At 35.5% G+C, this 16695-nt stretch overlaps 1 protein-coding gene across 5 annotated transcripts in view; it reads right to left on the bottom strand.

Annotated features, from left to right (window-relative positions):
* The window catches only part of RUNDC3B (RUN domain containing 3B), a 151048-nt gene that overhangs the window by 27002 nt on the left and 107351 nt on the right, over positions 1 to 16695 (bottom strand). For all 5 annotated transcript variants that reach the window (XM_045828760.1, XM_045828757.1, XM_045828759.1 and 2 more), the window contains one exon: positions 10858 to 11015. In XM_045828760.1, the coding sequence (XP_045684716.1) occupies positions 10858 to 11015 (158 nt within the window). The remainder of the gene's footprint in view (positions 1 to 10857; positions 11016 to 16695) is intronic.

The following is a 16695-nucleotide window of genomic DNA, read 5'->3' on the forward strand; positions in this document are numbered from 1 at the left end:
TGACTATCCAGGGTCTTTTTGGTTCCACATAAATTTTAGGACTGTCTTTTCATTTCTTTGAAAATTATTATTGGGATTTTGATAGGGATTTCACTGATTTTGTATATCATTTTGCATAGTGTGGGTATTCTAATATTAATTCTTCTAATCCATGAACATGGATGCTTTTGATGTATGCCTTAATTTCCCTCATTAATGTTTTTAAATTTCCATTGTATAAATCTTTTACCTCTTTAATTAAGTTTATTCCTAAGAATTTTCTTCTTGTTGTTACTGCAAATAGATTGTTTTTTAATTTCCTTTTTTGATAGTTTGTTGTTAGTATATAGAAACATGATTGATTTTTGTATGCTGATTTTGTATTCTGCAACTTTGCTGAATTTATTAGTTCTAACAGTTTTGTTGTTGTTTTGTCCTTATTTGCCTTATATATTTAGGTGTCCTGATGTTGAGGGTATATATACTCATATTTGCTATATCTTCTTATTGAATTGATCCTTTTATCATTATATAATGACCTTTTTTGCCTCTAGAAACAGTTTTGGACTAAAAAGTCTATTTTGTCTGCTATAAGTATAGACACCCTGCTTCCTTTTGGTTACCATTTGTATGAACTATCTTTTTCCATCCCTTCACTTTCTTTTAATTATTTTTACATTTTTTATTTTTGTTGCATTTTTTCCATTATCATTTATCCCCCTTATACCCCACAATCACCACACTGTTGTCCACGTCCATGAGTCCTTTCTCCTTTTTTGTTCAATCCCTCCATTTCCTAACCATCTCCCCCAGAGCTGTCAGTCTGCTATCCATGAGTCTGTCTCTATTTTGCTTGTTCAGTTTGTACATTAAATTCTATGTATGAGTGAAATCATACAGTATTTATTTCTCTGACTGGCCTATTTCACTTAGCATAATGTTCTCTAGATCCAAACATGCTGCTGCAAATGGCAAAATACTCTTCTTTTTATGGCCAAGTAGTATTCCTTTACGTAAATGTGCCATATTTGTTTTATCCATTCACTCCTGATGGAGATTTGGGCTGCTTCCATATCTTGGTGATTGTAAATAATGCTACAATGAACATAGGGATGCTTCTGCTCTGCCGAATTAGTGTTTTGGGTTTCATTGCATAAATTTGCAGAAGTGGAATTGCTGGATCATAAGGCAGTTCCATTTTTAATTTTTTGCGGTACCTCCATACTGCTTTCCACAGTGGCTGCACCTATCTGCATTCTCACCAACAGTGCACAAGGGTTCCCCTTTCTCCACATCCTTGCCCAGCACTTGTTGTTTGTTGATTTATTGGTGATGGCCATTCTGACAGATGTGAAGTGATATTTCATTTTGGTTTTAATTTGCATTTCTCTGATGATTAGTGACATTGAGCATCTTTTAATATGTCCATTGGCTATCTGTATATCCTCTTTGGAGAAGTATCTATATTCAGGGCCTTTGTCCATTTTTTAATTGGGTTGTTTGTTGGTATTGAGTTTTATGAATATTTCCAAAATTTATATAGAACCACAAAAGACTCCAAATAGCAACAGTGTCTTGAGAAAGAACAACAAGGTTTGAGGAATCACACTACCTAATATCAAATTATACTATAAGGTCACAGTAATCAAAACACCATGGTACTGGCATAAAAACAGACACATAGATCAAAGGAACATAGTAGAGGGCCCAGAAATAAACCCATACCCTTACAGTCAATTTATATTTCACAGAGAAAGCAAGCACAAACAAAGGGGTAAAGATAGTTTATTCAATAATTGGTGTTGAGGAAATTGGGACAGATACATGCAAAAGAATGAAACTAGCCCCCTTTCTTATACCACACACAAGAATACATTCAAATGGGTTATAGGCTTAAATGTTCGATCTGAAACCATAAACATCCTAAAAGAAAACTTAGGCAGTTAAAATCTTGGACATTGCTGATAGCAATATTTTTTTTTTCTGATACATCTCTTCAGGCAAGGGAAATGAGAAAAAATAAACAAATGGGACTACATCAAACTGAAAAGGTTTTATACAAGAAAGGAAACCATCAACAAAATAAAAAGGGAATATGTTCTGAATGGGAGAATGTATTTCCTGATACATCTGATAAGGGGTTAATATTCCTTTACTTTCAGCCACTGTGAATCTTAGTTTGATAGCACATTAATGGGTCTTGTTTTGAAGCCCATTCAATCACTCTCTGCCTTTTGATGGGTGAGTTTAATCCATTTACATTTAAGGCAATTGCACTTGTTGTTTTTTTCATTGTTGTCTGTTTGGCAGTTGTTTTTGCCCTTCTCTTTGTCTTTTGCTGTCCTCCTTTGTTATTTGATAACTTTTTGCAGTGACTTGTTTTGATTCTTTTCTCTTTATCTTTTGTGTTTCTATTATAAGTATGTTCTTTGTAGTTAGCTTTAATCTTGAACAAAGTATCTTATAGTTATAACTTCCTATTTTAAGTTGATAACCTATCTTCAATTGCATAAAAAACACTACAGGTGAAGCACTTTGAGAGTACTTTATTATTTTTCAGTATTTATGCCCAATTAAAAAATATTTACTGGGATGGGAGTAAAGGACAGAAAACTGTACTTGAACAATGATTAAAATAAAATAAAAAAAAAGAATTATAACAGTGAAAAAATATTTAAAAAAATTGTCAATTATAGTTGACATACAATATTATATTAGTTTCAGGTGATTAGATACATGTTTGGCCTCTATGTAAGAGTAACAGGGAGCCATCATGCACTTTCCTATTTGTAGGACTCTTCTTTTAAAAATGTTATTGATTTATTTTTAGAGAGAGGGGAAGGGAGAGTGAGTGGAATATCGATGTGCAGAGAGAGACGCATGGACCAGTGGTCTCTGGCACGCCCCAACTGGGGACCTGGCCCACAACCCAGGCATGCACCCCGAAAAGGAATTGAACCTACCACCTGAGCTCTGTGGGACAAAGCCCAGCTCACTGAGCCGCACCAGTTAGAGCCATTTGCTGGATTTTTAATCTTTCTTATGCTTTTGCTTTTGTTGTTTTCACTGCCTCGAAAACCCATCTCTTCCCATACTAGCCTCCCAAATGTCTAAACCACTTTAAGGAATTAGTATAACTGTCACCACCTCCTTAAATCCTTCCTCGTTCATTCTCCTTTGCTTCAAACTGAATCCAATACAAGACCATCACAGCACCTGTGACACTTTATCACTCTTATTGTTTATATGTTTTTGCCCCCTGTGCAGGCAGGAACTGGAACAAATTTATCTCTGTATTCTTAGCATTAATCCCAGCATCCAGGACATGATTATCAGACATGATTATGAAACTTAGTGAAAAAGTATCCATATGTTATAGAGAAGTGCAATGAAGTATGTAGGTTTCAGCATGATTTGCTTCAAAATAATACAGAAAAAAAACAAAGAAAAGAAGCAAAGCCCTGGCCGAATAGCTCAGATGGTTAGAGTGTTGTCTCCACACACCAAGGTTGTGGGTAAAATCTCCTGTCAGGACATGTACAAAAATCAACCAATGAATGCATAAATAAGTAAAACAACAAATCAGTGTTTCTCTCTCTCCCCCCTTTCCTTTATCTAAAAATAAGAATAATAAAAAAAGCAAATGAAAAGTAAAATAGATGAAACAAATTAATTAAGTTTAATCTGTGTGATGAGTAATTATGTTTTATAATACAATTATTTCTTTGTGTATACTTCAAAATTTTTTTTCCAAAGGCTTGATTTTTTTTAAAGATTTTATTTATTTATTTTTAGATATGGAAGGGAGGGAGAAAGAGAGAGAGAGAGAAACATCAATGTGCGGTTGCTGGGGGCCGTGGCCTGCAACCCAGGCAAGTGCCCTGGCTGGGAATCAAACCTGCGACACTTTGGTTCGCAGCCCGCGCTCAATCCACTGAGCTACACCAGCCAGGGCTTTACTTCAAAATTTCTTAATAAAAATTAAAATATTGAATAGAACAGCTTCAGAATCAATTTTTATAAATATGAACTAAATGCTAAAAATGGAAATACATGAAAAAGTATTTTTCAAAGACACATTTTATTGATTACGTTATTACAGTTGTCCCAGTTTTTCCCCCTTTGCCCTCCTTCACCCAGTACCCCACTTCTCTCCAGCAATCCCCCCCTTAGTTCATGTCCATGGGTCATGCATATAAGTTCTTTGGCTTTTCCATTTGCTATACTACTCTTAATATCCCCCATCCATTTTGTACCTACCAATTATGCTTCTTAATCTCTACACCTTCTTCCCCCCAACCCCACGTTCTCCTTCCCCCTCCCAGCTGATACCCTCCAAATTATCTCCATATCTATGATTCTGTTCCTGTTCTGGTTATTTGCTTAATCTGTTTTTCTTAGATTCAGTTGACAGTTGTTGATAGTTGTGAATTTGTTGCCATTTTAATGTTCACAGTTTTGATCTTCTTTTTCTTAAATAAGTCCCTTTAACATTTCATATAATAATCAAGCCATATAATAATGGCTTGGTGATGATGAACTCCTTTAACTTTACATTGTCTGAGAAGCACTTTATCTGCCCTTCCATTCTAAATGATAACTTTGCTGGACAGAGTAATCTTGGTTGTAGGTCCTTGCTTGACATCACTTTGAATACTTCTTGCCAGTCCCTTCTTGCCTGCCAAGTTTCTTTTGCGAAATTGACTGATGCTCTTATGGGAACTCCTTTGTAGATAAACTGTTTGCTTTTCTCTTGCTGCATTTAAGATTCTCTCTTTATCTTGAACCTTTGGCATCTTAATTACAGTGTGTCTTGCTACAGTTCTCTTGTGTCCAACTTGTTGGAGACTATCACTGATTCCTGGACTTGTATAATTATTTCCTTAGCCAAATTAGGGCAGTTTTCTTTCATTATTTTTTAAATAAGTTTTCAATTTCTTGCTCGTCCTCTTCTTCTGGCACCCTTATGATTTGGATGTTGGTATGTCTGGAAATGTCCCCGAGGGTCCTTATACTAGCCTCATTTTTAAAATTTTTTTTTCTTTTCTTGTTATTCTGGTTAAATGCTTTTTTCTACTTTGTGTTCCAAATTGTTGATTTGAATCCCAGCTTCTTCCCATCCACTCATGGTTCCTTGTAGATTTTTCTTTATTTCACTTAGTGTGACCTTCATTTTTTCCTTTGTGTTGTTGCCATACTCAATAAGTTCTTTGACTGGATATCCTGATCACCAGTGTGTTGAACTCTGCATCTGACAGGCTGGTTATCTTCATTTCATTTAGTTCTTTTTCTGGAGTTTTGTTCTGTTCATTTGGGCCATATTTCTTTGTCTCAATTCACCAGTCTCCCTATGTTTGTTTCTGTATTTAGGTACAGCTGCTTTGACTCCCTATCTTAGTAGTATGGCCTATTGTAGAAAAGGCACCTGTGAATTCTGTAGGGCAGAGCCTTAAGTAATTTTCAGGGCAGGGCAACCCGCTTCACCTCTTTGTGGCTCTGTGTGGTGGGAGAGTTTGAAGAGGGGACAATGCCTCTGCCTGGCTTCTGGAGGTTTGTCCAGCACTCACCCCATTTCCAGTCACTTTACCCACTTCCTATATGCAACAGGTACCCTTCCAGCTCCAGCCCTGGTGGTGAATCCCAGGGAGGGTGGGTGTGCATATGTTCTAAGTCCATGTGGGCCCTTTAAGCTGAGTCTCCTGTAAATTGACTTTCTTTGCCCCAACCCTGACTGGTTTTTACAGCCAGAAGTTATGGGGATTTATCTTCCCAGCACTGGAACCCTAGACTATGTGGTCTGGCCTGGGGCTGGATTGCTCACTCCCAAGGTATCCCTACAGATTTTCATCCACCGTACCTGAATGTGGGATCATCTGTTTTGCCACTGGTGCTGCCTCTCCTTGCCACACCACATCTCCACACCTCTCTCTCTCTGCCTGACTCCGCCACTCCGCCCCTTCTACCCATCTGGATGTACGTGGCTTCTCCAATCCTTGGTTGTTGGACTTCCATACGGTTCAATTTTCTGACAGCTCTGGGTGTTATTTTTTTTGAGATATAGTTGTAATTCTTTCTATGGTTATTCACAGGGAGGCAAAGTGTGTCTACCTATATATACCTCCATCTTGACCATAGGTCAATAATAATATTCATATATAAATATTAATATTGTATTAATTATAACTAGTAATTTAGGGGGGCTTCCTTTTCTCATGTACTCAATGTGAAAAATTTACTAAATAAGAATGCCCAAAGTGAGTCTTTTTTCTATTCTAATGAGTCTCTTGTATGAAATATTGTATTGTATTGCCAACTGTTGCTACTAGGCCCCTGGCCTCATATAAGAACATCTGCTCTATAGGAGAATCTGCCAACAGTTTTAGTCAGACATCCTGACTAAAGGCAATGAGATGGCAACCATACCAAATTAATATCCATTTCTGTTGTAATATCTAATTTCCCACAAATACGAAGAAAGTACAACAGACATGGTTTTATCTAATGATCTGATACCTGGCCTTTTTCTCTTCTGGATGCATTTTATTGACTTTTCTGTTCATACATAGGTAACATAGTATGTAACATATATTAATGTGATCATAATTTAATATTTTAATGACAACAGTTACCTACCTATATCTATCTATAAATAAATAAAATTTACCTATCATAATTTGTCTACTATTAGCTGGCTATAATAATACCACTCTACTCTGTTTCTAAGATCCATACCATTCATCCTAAACCTTCTGAACCAGGATGCTGTAGTATCATTGACTTATGGTTTGCAGGCTGATAATCACAACATCACTATTTACCATGAATTACACAAACTTGGCTGCTGAACTGTCAAATGACCTAGTTTTAGCAATTCACGATTCTTCACTTCTATTTAGACTCTTCCATTTCCTCACTAGGGAACTCAATATGACATGTTACTGTCCCTATAATGTTTCAAATTATGAATAGAAAAATTCATTATGTGGATTAGGAAAAGGCTACTGAGAAAAATGCCTTATTACGCATTTTCTTGCTGTTATCATGACAAAGGTGTTTAGCTTTGGCATGCTGTTCTGAGGCTGTGTATTCCTGAGGCTAGACCTGTATAAAGGTCTACACCTGTGGATGAGGAGAAAGGTGCCCTCCCCCATATGGCGCTCTTTAACAATGTGATTGATGTCGATCTGTTCCCATCACTAGCTCATTAACGCTTTATAAAAAAGAGACTATGCCTTAGTCGTCTTCTCTGTACTTTCAGTTATTCTCAAGCACAAAAATATACATTTAAACAAATGTTTACTGAATAAAACTGAATTAAAAATGAAAAGTTTACCTATCAATTAGCATGAATAAATGTATGATAAAATTTTTAGAGGCCATAAACAGAATATATTTTATAATCCTAAGAAAATTTCCATATTTTGAGTAAAAATATATAATTGACATATTAAGCTTGTTTGTATTTATTTTACTGAATGAAGTTTAATACATAAATAAAATGAAGTTAAAAGTATAGAAATGAAATAAAATCTAACTATACTAAAAAGTTCAATAAAACTATAAGAATAAAACTATAATAATGCTATATTTTCCAATGAAATGATAACATTATTCCTAATCATAATTTTTAGAGATGTAAAACTATTCATTGTTTTTAAAAACTCCACCAACCATAACCCCATCAATCATTCAAATGTACCTTTGTCAATGCTTAGTAAATACCCTAAAATAGAATTACATCCTATAAATGAGGAAGAGAATTGCAGTTAAGAGTGACATTAAGTAGCAGGTAACCATGTATCTTTCCCTCATGCATGTGGTATATACAAGTCTATACCATGATTATAAATATTAATCCAGCTGCTATTTAGAAACCAGATTTCAAAGTTAACTTCTTGATACTCAGGAATAATACAATCAAGTTCAAACTCATTGCTTGATCTGTGGCTTTTGGACATGATGAGGTAAAACATTTCAAATTCACTATCTTTCCGAATGAACTTATTAAGGAGATTGTAATGTTTCTGTAAGGCCAAACAGAGGAATAATCTTTGTATGCCTTCCTCATCCTGGCTGTATTATACATGATGCTATTTAATACCCATAATAATTCATAAGGTGAATATCATCTCCATTTCACAAATAAAGAAAAAGATGCTCTAAAACATTAAGTCTGAGCTTAAATAATGAAGTATAGAGCTAGTATATGAACACGGTCCTGCTTTGCAAGAAAGCTCTAAGATGCTCCTGCACTATGTCACACAAACTTATACTATTACCAAAACTACAAAATGTTCAGATTTTATGAGTATTCAAAGATATAATTAAAACATACTCTACCAGTAATTCAGAAACACATCTAACCACTGAGAAATATATGAAAAGAATAACAAGTGACAAAGGATTTAAATCACCCAAGAAAGATGATCAACATAATATAGAAGAAAATATTACATGCCTCATGTTTAATTTAATACTCCTCTTTTGACCTCCTCCTTTATATATTATAAATTTAATCTTCTCAAGGCCACTGTTATCTTCTCAGGATTAACAAAGGGAATTTCAACGCCCAGCTTTGATGCAAGCCTTCCTAATTCTTGGTTTAAAAAAAATCTCAGCAACATAAGAAGGAAAGTGTGTCCACTCTTTCCCGACAGCTCAAAACCAGAGTATTCTGTACTTAAAGATGATTCTGATAGCAGTGAACTGTGAACATTTTGAAAGAAATGGCTGTTACTCTTCTGTTCAATATTCTTGTAACAGTTTTTGTGCAAATAAATCTTGCAAGACATAGATTTACAACCATCCAGAAATTGCAGCCATGTTATGGGAAAGTAAATCTTTAACTTCTAGATCTAAGAAAATAGTCTAATTCTGACCAGTGACCATAATTTTTCATTTGTTGCTTTAGTAATATTGTTTTAGTTAAAATCACCCTAAAGGCATTAAAAACAATTGTAAAGTTTCTTTGCAAAATCTAGAGGATCAGTGATACTTTTCTATCACAGAAGCATGATAAAACAATAATTTGCATGTTCTTTTGCATACTAAAATGTTTGAGAGTCTTCATTTCCTTTAAATTATCAAAAGTAAAAAGATATGATACATTCAAACTGAATTCTTCAAATGAAAATATCTCTCTGATTAAATGAAAACTGATTTCATAATTATTTTAAGACAGTTTAGACAAACTACCAAGATTATCTACAAAAGAAAAATTCAAGTATCTTCTTAATCTTTCAGTTGCAAAGTAATAACCAGAAATCTTTATTGTTTGGCTCTTGATATTTTTCTCCCTGCTTATAGAAGAAAAGGGCTAAAGAAGGTGTTAATCTGCCCCTAAATAAGTGATACTCCATAGGACAAACTCTGAAATATTAGAAAAATATAAGAAACAAAATATGAACATAATTCTTTTCATTAAGATACAAATTCCCATAAAGCATTACATTTTTATGTTCCTTAATAAAGCTTTACTTAAAAATCACCTTCTATACTTACTTAGTCAACCTGAAAACTACATGTTAATTGCAAAAGGAATAATAGTAACTATACAGAAGAGAAAAACATCTTAACCAAGTGACTAAAATTAATATGACGACTAAAAGGTCCACAACAGACTTCATGTACCTCTGGATGTAATATCCTGAAGACATACCATTTATGTTGTAATCCAGCCACAAATGGATAAACTCATTCTAATCATAGGGAGAAAAAACAACCTAAAATTCAAGGACATTCTATAAAATTACTAGCCTGTATTCTGCAGAAATGTCAGTCAAATGTGAGGCAAACCCTGAAAAACTATTCTAAGTTAAAAGTGACTGAAGAGACTGACAACCAAATTCAAACATGATTTTGGACTGGATCCTTACCAGAAAAACAAAAGTTGCAATAAAAGAGATTATTTGGACAATTGATGAAAGTGAAATACGAGTTATAGACAAGATGAAAGCATTATATCAATTTAAAATTTTAAATTGAAAGCTGAACTATGGTTATTTAAGAGAATATCTTTGTTATTAGGAAAGACACACTGAAGTATTATGGAGTAAAGAGGCATATGCATGCAAATGGTCAGGTGATTTAAAAATAATACATCTGTATATACAGGGAGAGGGAGAGAACTAGGACATTGTGACAAATGTGGCAAAGTGTTGGAAAGTGATGTATTTAGGAAAAGGCATATGGGAATTATTTTGTACTGTCCTTGTAACTTTTCTGAAAGTTTGAAACCATTTCAAGAACAAAAAGTAAAGTCATCCTTTAAATATTAATATGAGAAGATTTTCACCATAAGCAATTAATTGACAAAATCAAGTTTGACAAAACGGTATGATTAGTACCAGTGCTTTGAAGAGTGACAAGTTAAAGAGCTTGTACCAGAATGTAGGTCAATACACGGCTTTCTTCATCAAACGAAGTCTTGCTAGAGAAAAGAGCAATACTGAGCTGTGCTTAGTAATATTCGGGCACAACCTGGTAACAAAGAGTTGGTGCGCTGGCACTTAACCTTTAGTAGTACTGGTCTTAAAGACCATCTTTCTACAATTAATCAATCAATAACTAGATAAATACTTTTAAAATTGCACCTATGCATTTGAAAGGATATACACCAAATTACAATACAGCAGTTAACTCTGGGTAGCACAACTGAGGATGATTTTTATTTTCTTCCTATATATTGTAATATTTCTACAATGATCATGGACTACTTTTATAATAAGAAAAACAAAAGTAAACTTTAAAAAACAGAAGCGAAAGACACCTTAATAGCAGGCAAATAGATCTCTTGGAATTTGAAACATGTTAAATTAAAACATGACACTTTGTTACATTCACATACTTCCAAAAATTTTCCAAAAGGGTCTCACTTACAGCTGATCTTGAAGCTCTACAATTATGTATTCTAACTGTTCCTTTTCCAATTTATGGGCCAGATCAGAATCCTCAATCCTTTGTAGTAGTGTTTTATTCTGGGAGACAGATTCGGACAGCTGGTTCTCTCGAAGTCTCAGGAGTTCTTCAAGATAACCCTGGAAATACAGATCAGCAAGATACAGCCAACTGTAAAATTGTAATATATATTCATATCTGTACTGTAGTAAAATGATTATAGAGTATCACTGATTAAATAGTAAAAAATAATTGTTTTAATTGAATACAAAAAATTAACATATGTTCATTATTTAAAGCTCTTCTCTAAGATTCATTATAATGGTTTTATAATTTAAGGTATAATTTAGTTAAAACATTATAATTTCTGAGCTCTACAACAGTGAAAAAATACTCTACATGCCTTCTAGTTTCAAAATGCAGACCTAATTACAGAATAACCAATTAAAAAACTGTTTCTATGTCGTTATTTTTTCAAAAGCAGATATTAACATTTTAGCTTTAACAGATCAGTGGAAAGCAGTACAATGTTTTGGTTAGGCCTGCAGCCTTAGGGAGTGTCTAGTGTCCATGCATTCCAGTTGTACTAGTTGCCAACTATGAATGCATCCTTGGGCAAGTTAATCTCTCTGTGCTGTAGTTTCATCATCTGAAAGCGAGGACAGTAAGTGTGCCTAGTTGGGAAGATTAAACAAATTGGCATAGGTAGAATATTACCTAGTACACTGAATGCAATGTATAATTCCTAGCTACTGTTATTAGGAAACACCTAATAGATAACAAGACTTCTTGAACTGATCCTCTATTATCTTTTCACTCATTTACTGTTTCTTTGTCCTTTTATTCTGCTTTCTGACAGACTCCATTGAATTTATCCTCCAAACTCTTAAATTGAATTTCTGAATTCAGGAAACCTTAATTTTAATTTCCAATAACTCTATCATGTTTGCTGATGATTCCTTTCTCATAACATCCTACTTTTTAGTTGTAATGTGCTTACAAATTCCTCTTGGGTATAATTTGAATCTTTTTTTCTTAATGTATTAGTTTATTCCAATATGTCATCCTACTCAACTGTCATTAACAAAATATTTTAACTAATTTTGCTTTATGCTACATGTTAATAGAAGTTAATACCACTCTCCCTTCATTAAGTTTCTTTTTCAGATTTTTTCTCCAATAATCCTCAAAATTGTTTTGCAAATTAAAGATTCTACTTCTTTTAACAGCAACTTTGGAAACATGTACATGTACATTAAAATATGTGACTACATTTTTCACTATAGTACAAAGACCTCAAATGGCCTTAGCTTCAATCGTCCTCTCTTACCTTTCCTGATACTGTTAGAGGTTTAGTTCCCTTTGGCTTCCCAGTGGAGGGCCGCAGTCAGCTTATACAGCTCTCAAGAGCTGATTGTTAAATTTCAGAAATTTTCTATGCAGTTGTTAAACACTGATATTATTAAAAATTAAATTATATAGACATACTTAAGTAAATTATATTAAAAGCAACAAAATAACCACTCAAAACTCATCACTGCTTCAGTATTTTACCATCTTTACTATAGTCTGTGCTCTTCAGGTCGCTGCCATCTGTTGTATCTGTCTACATGGTGGTGTGCTACAGGGCACCTCTTCCCAATTCTGCATCCAGAACTGGGCCATGATGGGAGTGTTCACCCCAGAGAATTGGCAAATGCTACAAATCAGGGCTTCTCTATTTCCTCTACAAAAGTCAGTTTGTTAAACATATCTCAGCACACCAATGACACCCCATATTGGTCATTAATATAGTCATTTTGTTTCATGTAGTCAAGTTTTATTTACCAACTTCTGTGCTTAATCTGTCAGTTTGCACCTCATTCCTGCTTTCTAGGTTCAGTCTCCATCCTTAATAATGGTGGGCCTAGATCTGCTGTTTCCCTGTTGGTATTAAAACACAGGTACCTAAATTAAGGGAGTGGCTGCTCACCACGCTAGAGGGCTTCAGCTGCTCACCTCATGATTTACTCCTTTTGCTTTTCAGGGTCCCTATTTTTCCAATACTTAGTGAGCTCTTATTTTTTTAGAGTAGCTCTGCATGAAGCTCTTTAAAATTGTATTCTACTCAGCATTTTCATATCTTTACAATGTAAAGGCTTTCAGATTATATTAGTCTAAAATCTTGCTGGTATAAGAAGTCTTCTTTAATAGGGTATTAAATTTTCCTCCATACACATTATATACATTTTTATAGCTATTATAAATAGGATCTTCTTCTGTATATTTTCTATCCAGTAGCTGTTTGTCTATATAAACTTTATTCACATTTGTAAATTCACTTTGTAAGCATTTTCCTCAGTGTATTTTTATTGTTTCAATACTTCTATTGTTAACTCCATCAGGTTTTTCCTATATAAATTATCTATGAATAAAGACAATTTGAAAGGACAGGTAGAAGAGAAAATAGATAATACAGTACAAAAAAGAGAGATTACAACTTCTCAAGATAATAGAGTTTATTTTCCTTTCTGTTATATACTCTACTTGGCCAAGTACAGTGCTTAACATACAAAAGCTGCTAAAATAACTGATTAAAAAAGAACAAATGAAAGGGAGCACGATGGCGGAGGTGTGAATGGAAGTCACATAACCCCCTCCCAGGACCAATCTGGAATTACAATTAGATTGTGGAGAAATCACCTGGAACAAACAACTGAACAATAGCAAAAGAGAAGACTTATAACTCGGACAGACAGAAGAATCAGCTTCAGCACAACCTGACTGGTAAGGAGTGCAGTGGAAACTCCAGAAGGCTGGCTGGGCGCCCATAGGCAGCAGCACCAGAGGGATAATTAAGTGGCTGGTTGGATCCCCTAAACCCTAAGCTGGGATCCCCAGCCTACAGCACTAGAACCCAAAAAGTACACAGATAACAACCATCAGCAAAAAGTGGAAAGGGTTGCTTTTTGCCGGAGACAGATGGCTGGAGATGCAAAGAACCATTTAAAGGGCCAACACACAAATTTTCATTTGCAGCCACTTACCTGGGGATCCAGCAAAGGCGGGGACAGAGTGGGCTAGAGATGCCTGAGGAGAAACAGGATGGAAGCTTTGGGGAGAGAGATGAGAGAGGAGACCCTGGGATCCTAGTGCTGAGTCATCCCCCATACAGCAGCAGCCATCCTGTTCGAGCAGACCACTCCCCTCAGAGCAGCAGCTGCCTGAGGGGAAGCAATAGCCCCTATCCCAGGAGGGATTCTGCCCCACCCCATGGTGCTTAAGCCCACTAAGTGACTAGATTAACAACTGAAGGAGACAGCCACAGACAGTAGATCCCTGCCAGGCTGCCTAAGGTCAGACAGGGTCAATATCTGACATCACCAGAGGTGGATCCAGAAAGGGAAAACAGTGGTAAATACTAGAGGCTACCTAGACGAAATCCACTATGGTTTTCTCCATGATTAGTGATATTTTCTATCTTGCATAGCTTTCTAACATTCATTTCTTGTTCAGCAAGTTTGTGTATATTAAGTCACTAGATTTTATACTGTAGTTTCTTTCTTGCCTTTCTTATAATAGTCTTAATCTCTTTACACCTTCATTAATAGTGGTTCATTTGCTGTTGATAGTGGAATTGGGGGGGTGTTATTTTTGCTGACTTGGGTTTCTTTCCTGGGCTTTGTGGTTTTGTTCTGGCAGCACCTACACAACAGCATATGAGACATGGAGGGCAGAGTGACCCTTAGTGAACCAGCTAGAGGGAAGGACCCACCAAAGAATGACCCAACAACGATCAAAACCCAATTACATCCAGAGAGCCAACATAAATGGCATAAAGGGCAGCCCAAGAGCATCAAGTTCAGGAGACCAAGGAGACTGCACCACTGACTCTCACAGGTCTCCTACAGTGAAAGTTCACACCACAAACTCAGGGAGTTAAAACAGATCAATTTAAGAAGCAGAAGCAAACAAAATGAGTCTCACAAATAACAGGAAGACAAAAAAACAACTCCCAATCAAAAGGAGTGGAGGAATCCTCAGAAAGACCACTAAGTGAAATAGAGGCAAGTTAGCAATCAGATATTGAGTTCAAAACAATGGTAATAAAGAAGCTCAATGAGCTCAGTGAGAATTACCAAATACTACAGGGAAGCTACAAGGAACTTACTGCAAACTATATCAGCATGAAAAAGGACACAAAAACTATCAACAAGAGCCAGGAGGAAATAAAGAATACAAGTTCTGAACTGAAGAACACAGCAGAAGGAACTAAAAGCAGGCTAGATGAAGCAGAGGATCAAGTCAGCAAGCTGGAGAACAAAGTAGAAAAAAAACTCCCAGAAAAACCAAGAAAAGGAAAAAGGACTCAAAAAGAATGAAGAGGGGTTACAAGAACTGCAGGACAACATGAAACTTAATAATAGCTGTATAATAGGGATACTACAAGGAGAAGAAGGGGAACAAGGGATAGAAAACTGTTTGAAAAAGGAATGATGGAAAACTTCCCTAATTTGATGAGAAAGAAAGTCACACAAATCCAGGAAGCACAGAGGGTTCCAATCAAGAGGAACCCAAAGAGGCCCACTCCAAGACATATCATAATTAAAATGGCAAAATTCAAAAAAAAAAGAGAGAATCTTAAAGGCAGAAGGGAGAAATAAGAAGTAACATACAAGGGAGCCCTGATAAAGCTAGCAGCTGACTTCTCAGTGCAAATGCTCCCAACCAGAAGAGAATGGCAAGAAATATTCCAGTAATGAAAAACAAAGGCCTGCAACCAATACTACTCTACCCAGCAAGGCTCTCAATTAAAATGGAAAGCAAAATAAGGAGTTTCCCGGATGAAGAAGTCTGAAAACACAACTACACCAAACCAGCACTGCAAGATGTGCTAAAGAGACTACTTTAATAGAAAGAAAAAGGATGAGAGGGAAAGGAACACAGGTACAAAGGGGATAAAATGGCAACGAATAAGTACCTACCAATAATAACATTAAATCTAAATGGACTAAATGCTGCAATCAAAAGATACAGGATAGTTGTATGGATAAGAAAGCATGACCCACACATATGCTGCCTACAAGAGACCCACATCAGAACAAAAGACCTACACAGACTGAAAGTGAAGGGTTGGAAAAAAATATTCTAAGCCAATGGAAAGGGGAAAAAAGCCAGGGTAGTAACACTTATATTAGACAAAAAAGATTTCAAAAGAAAGGCCATAAAAAGAGACACAGAAGGACACTTCATAATACTCAAGAGAAGAATCCATTAAGAAGACATAAACGTTATAAACATATATGCACCCAACATAGGAGCACCCAAATATACAGGGAAAATCTTGGAGGACTTTGAGAAAGACACTGAGAGCAACACATTTATACTAGGAGATTTTAACACTCTACTGTCAAAAATGGATAGATCTTCCAAACAAAATATCAACAAGAATATTACAGCATTGGACAATGCCTTAGATCAAATGGACTTAACTGATATATATAGAACCTTTCATCCAAAAGAAGCAAAATACACACTCTTTTCAAAGGCACATGGAACATTTTCAAACATAGACCACTTGATAGGACACCAAACAAGCCTCAACAAATTCAAGAACATTGAAATCATATCAAACATTTTCTTGGACCACAATGGCCTGAAATTAGAAACCAACCTCAAGGAAAAAGTCTTGAAAACACTTAAATCTGTGGAGATTAAAAAGCCTGCTATTAAACAATGAATGGGTTAATAATGAGATCAAGGAGAAATCAAAATGTTTCTGGAAACAAATGAAAATGAACTCACAACAGTCCAAAACTTATGGGACACAGCAAAGGCAGT

The sequence above is a fragment of the Phyllostomus hastatus genome, unplaced genomic scaffold (genome assembly GCF_019186645.2).
Source record: "Phyllostomus hastatus isolate PE091 unplaced genomic scaffold, TTU_PhHast_1.1 phas_scaffold_78, whole genome shotgun sequence".
NCBI lineage: Eukaryota > Metazoa > Chordata > Mammalia > Chiroptera > Phyllostomidae > Phyllostomus > Phyllostomus hastatus.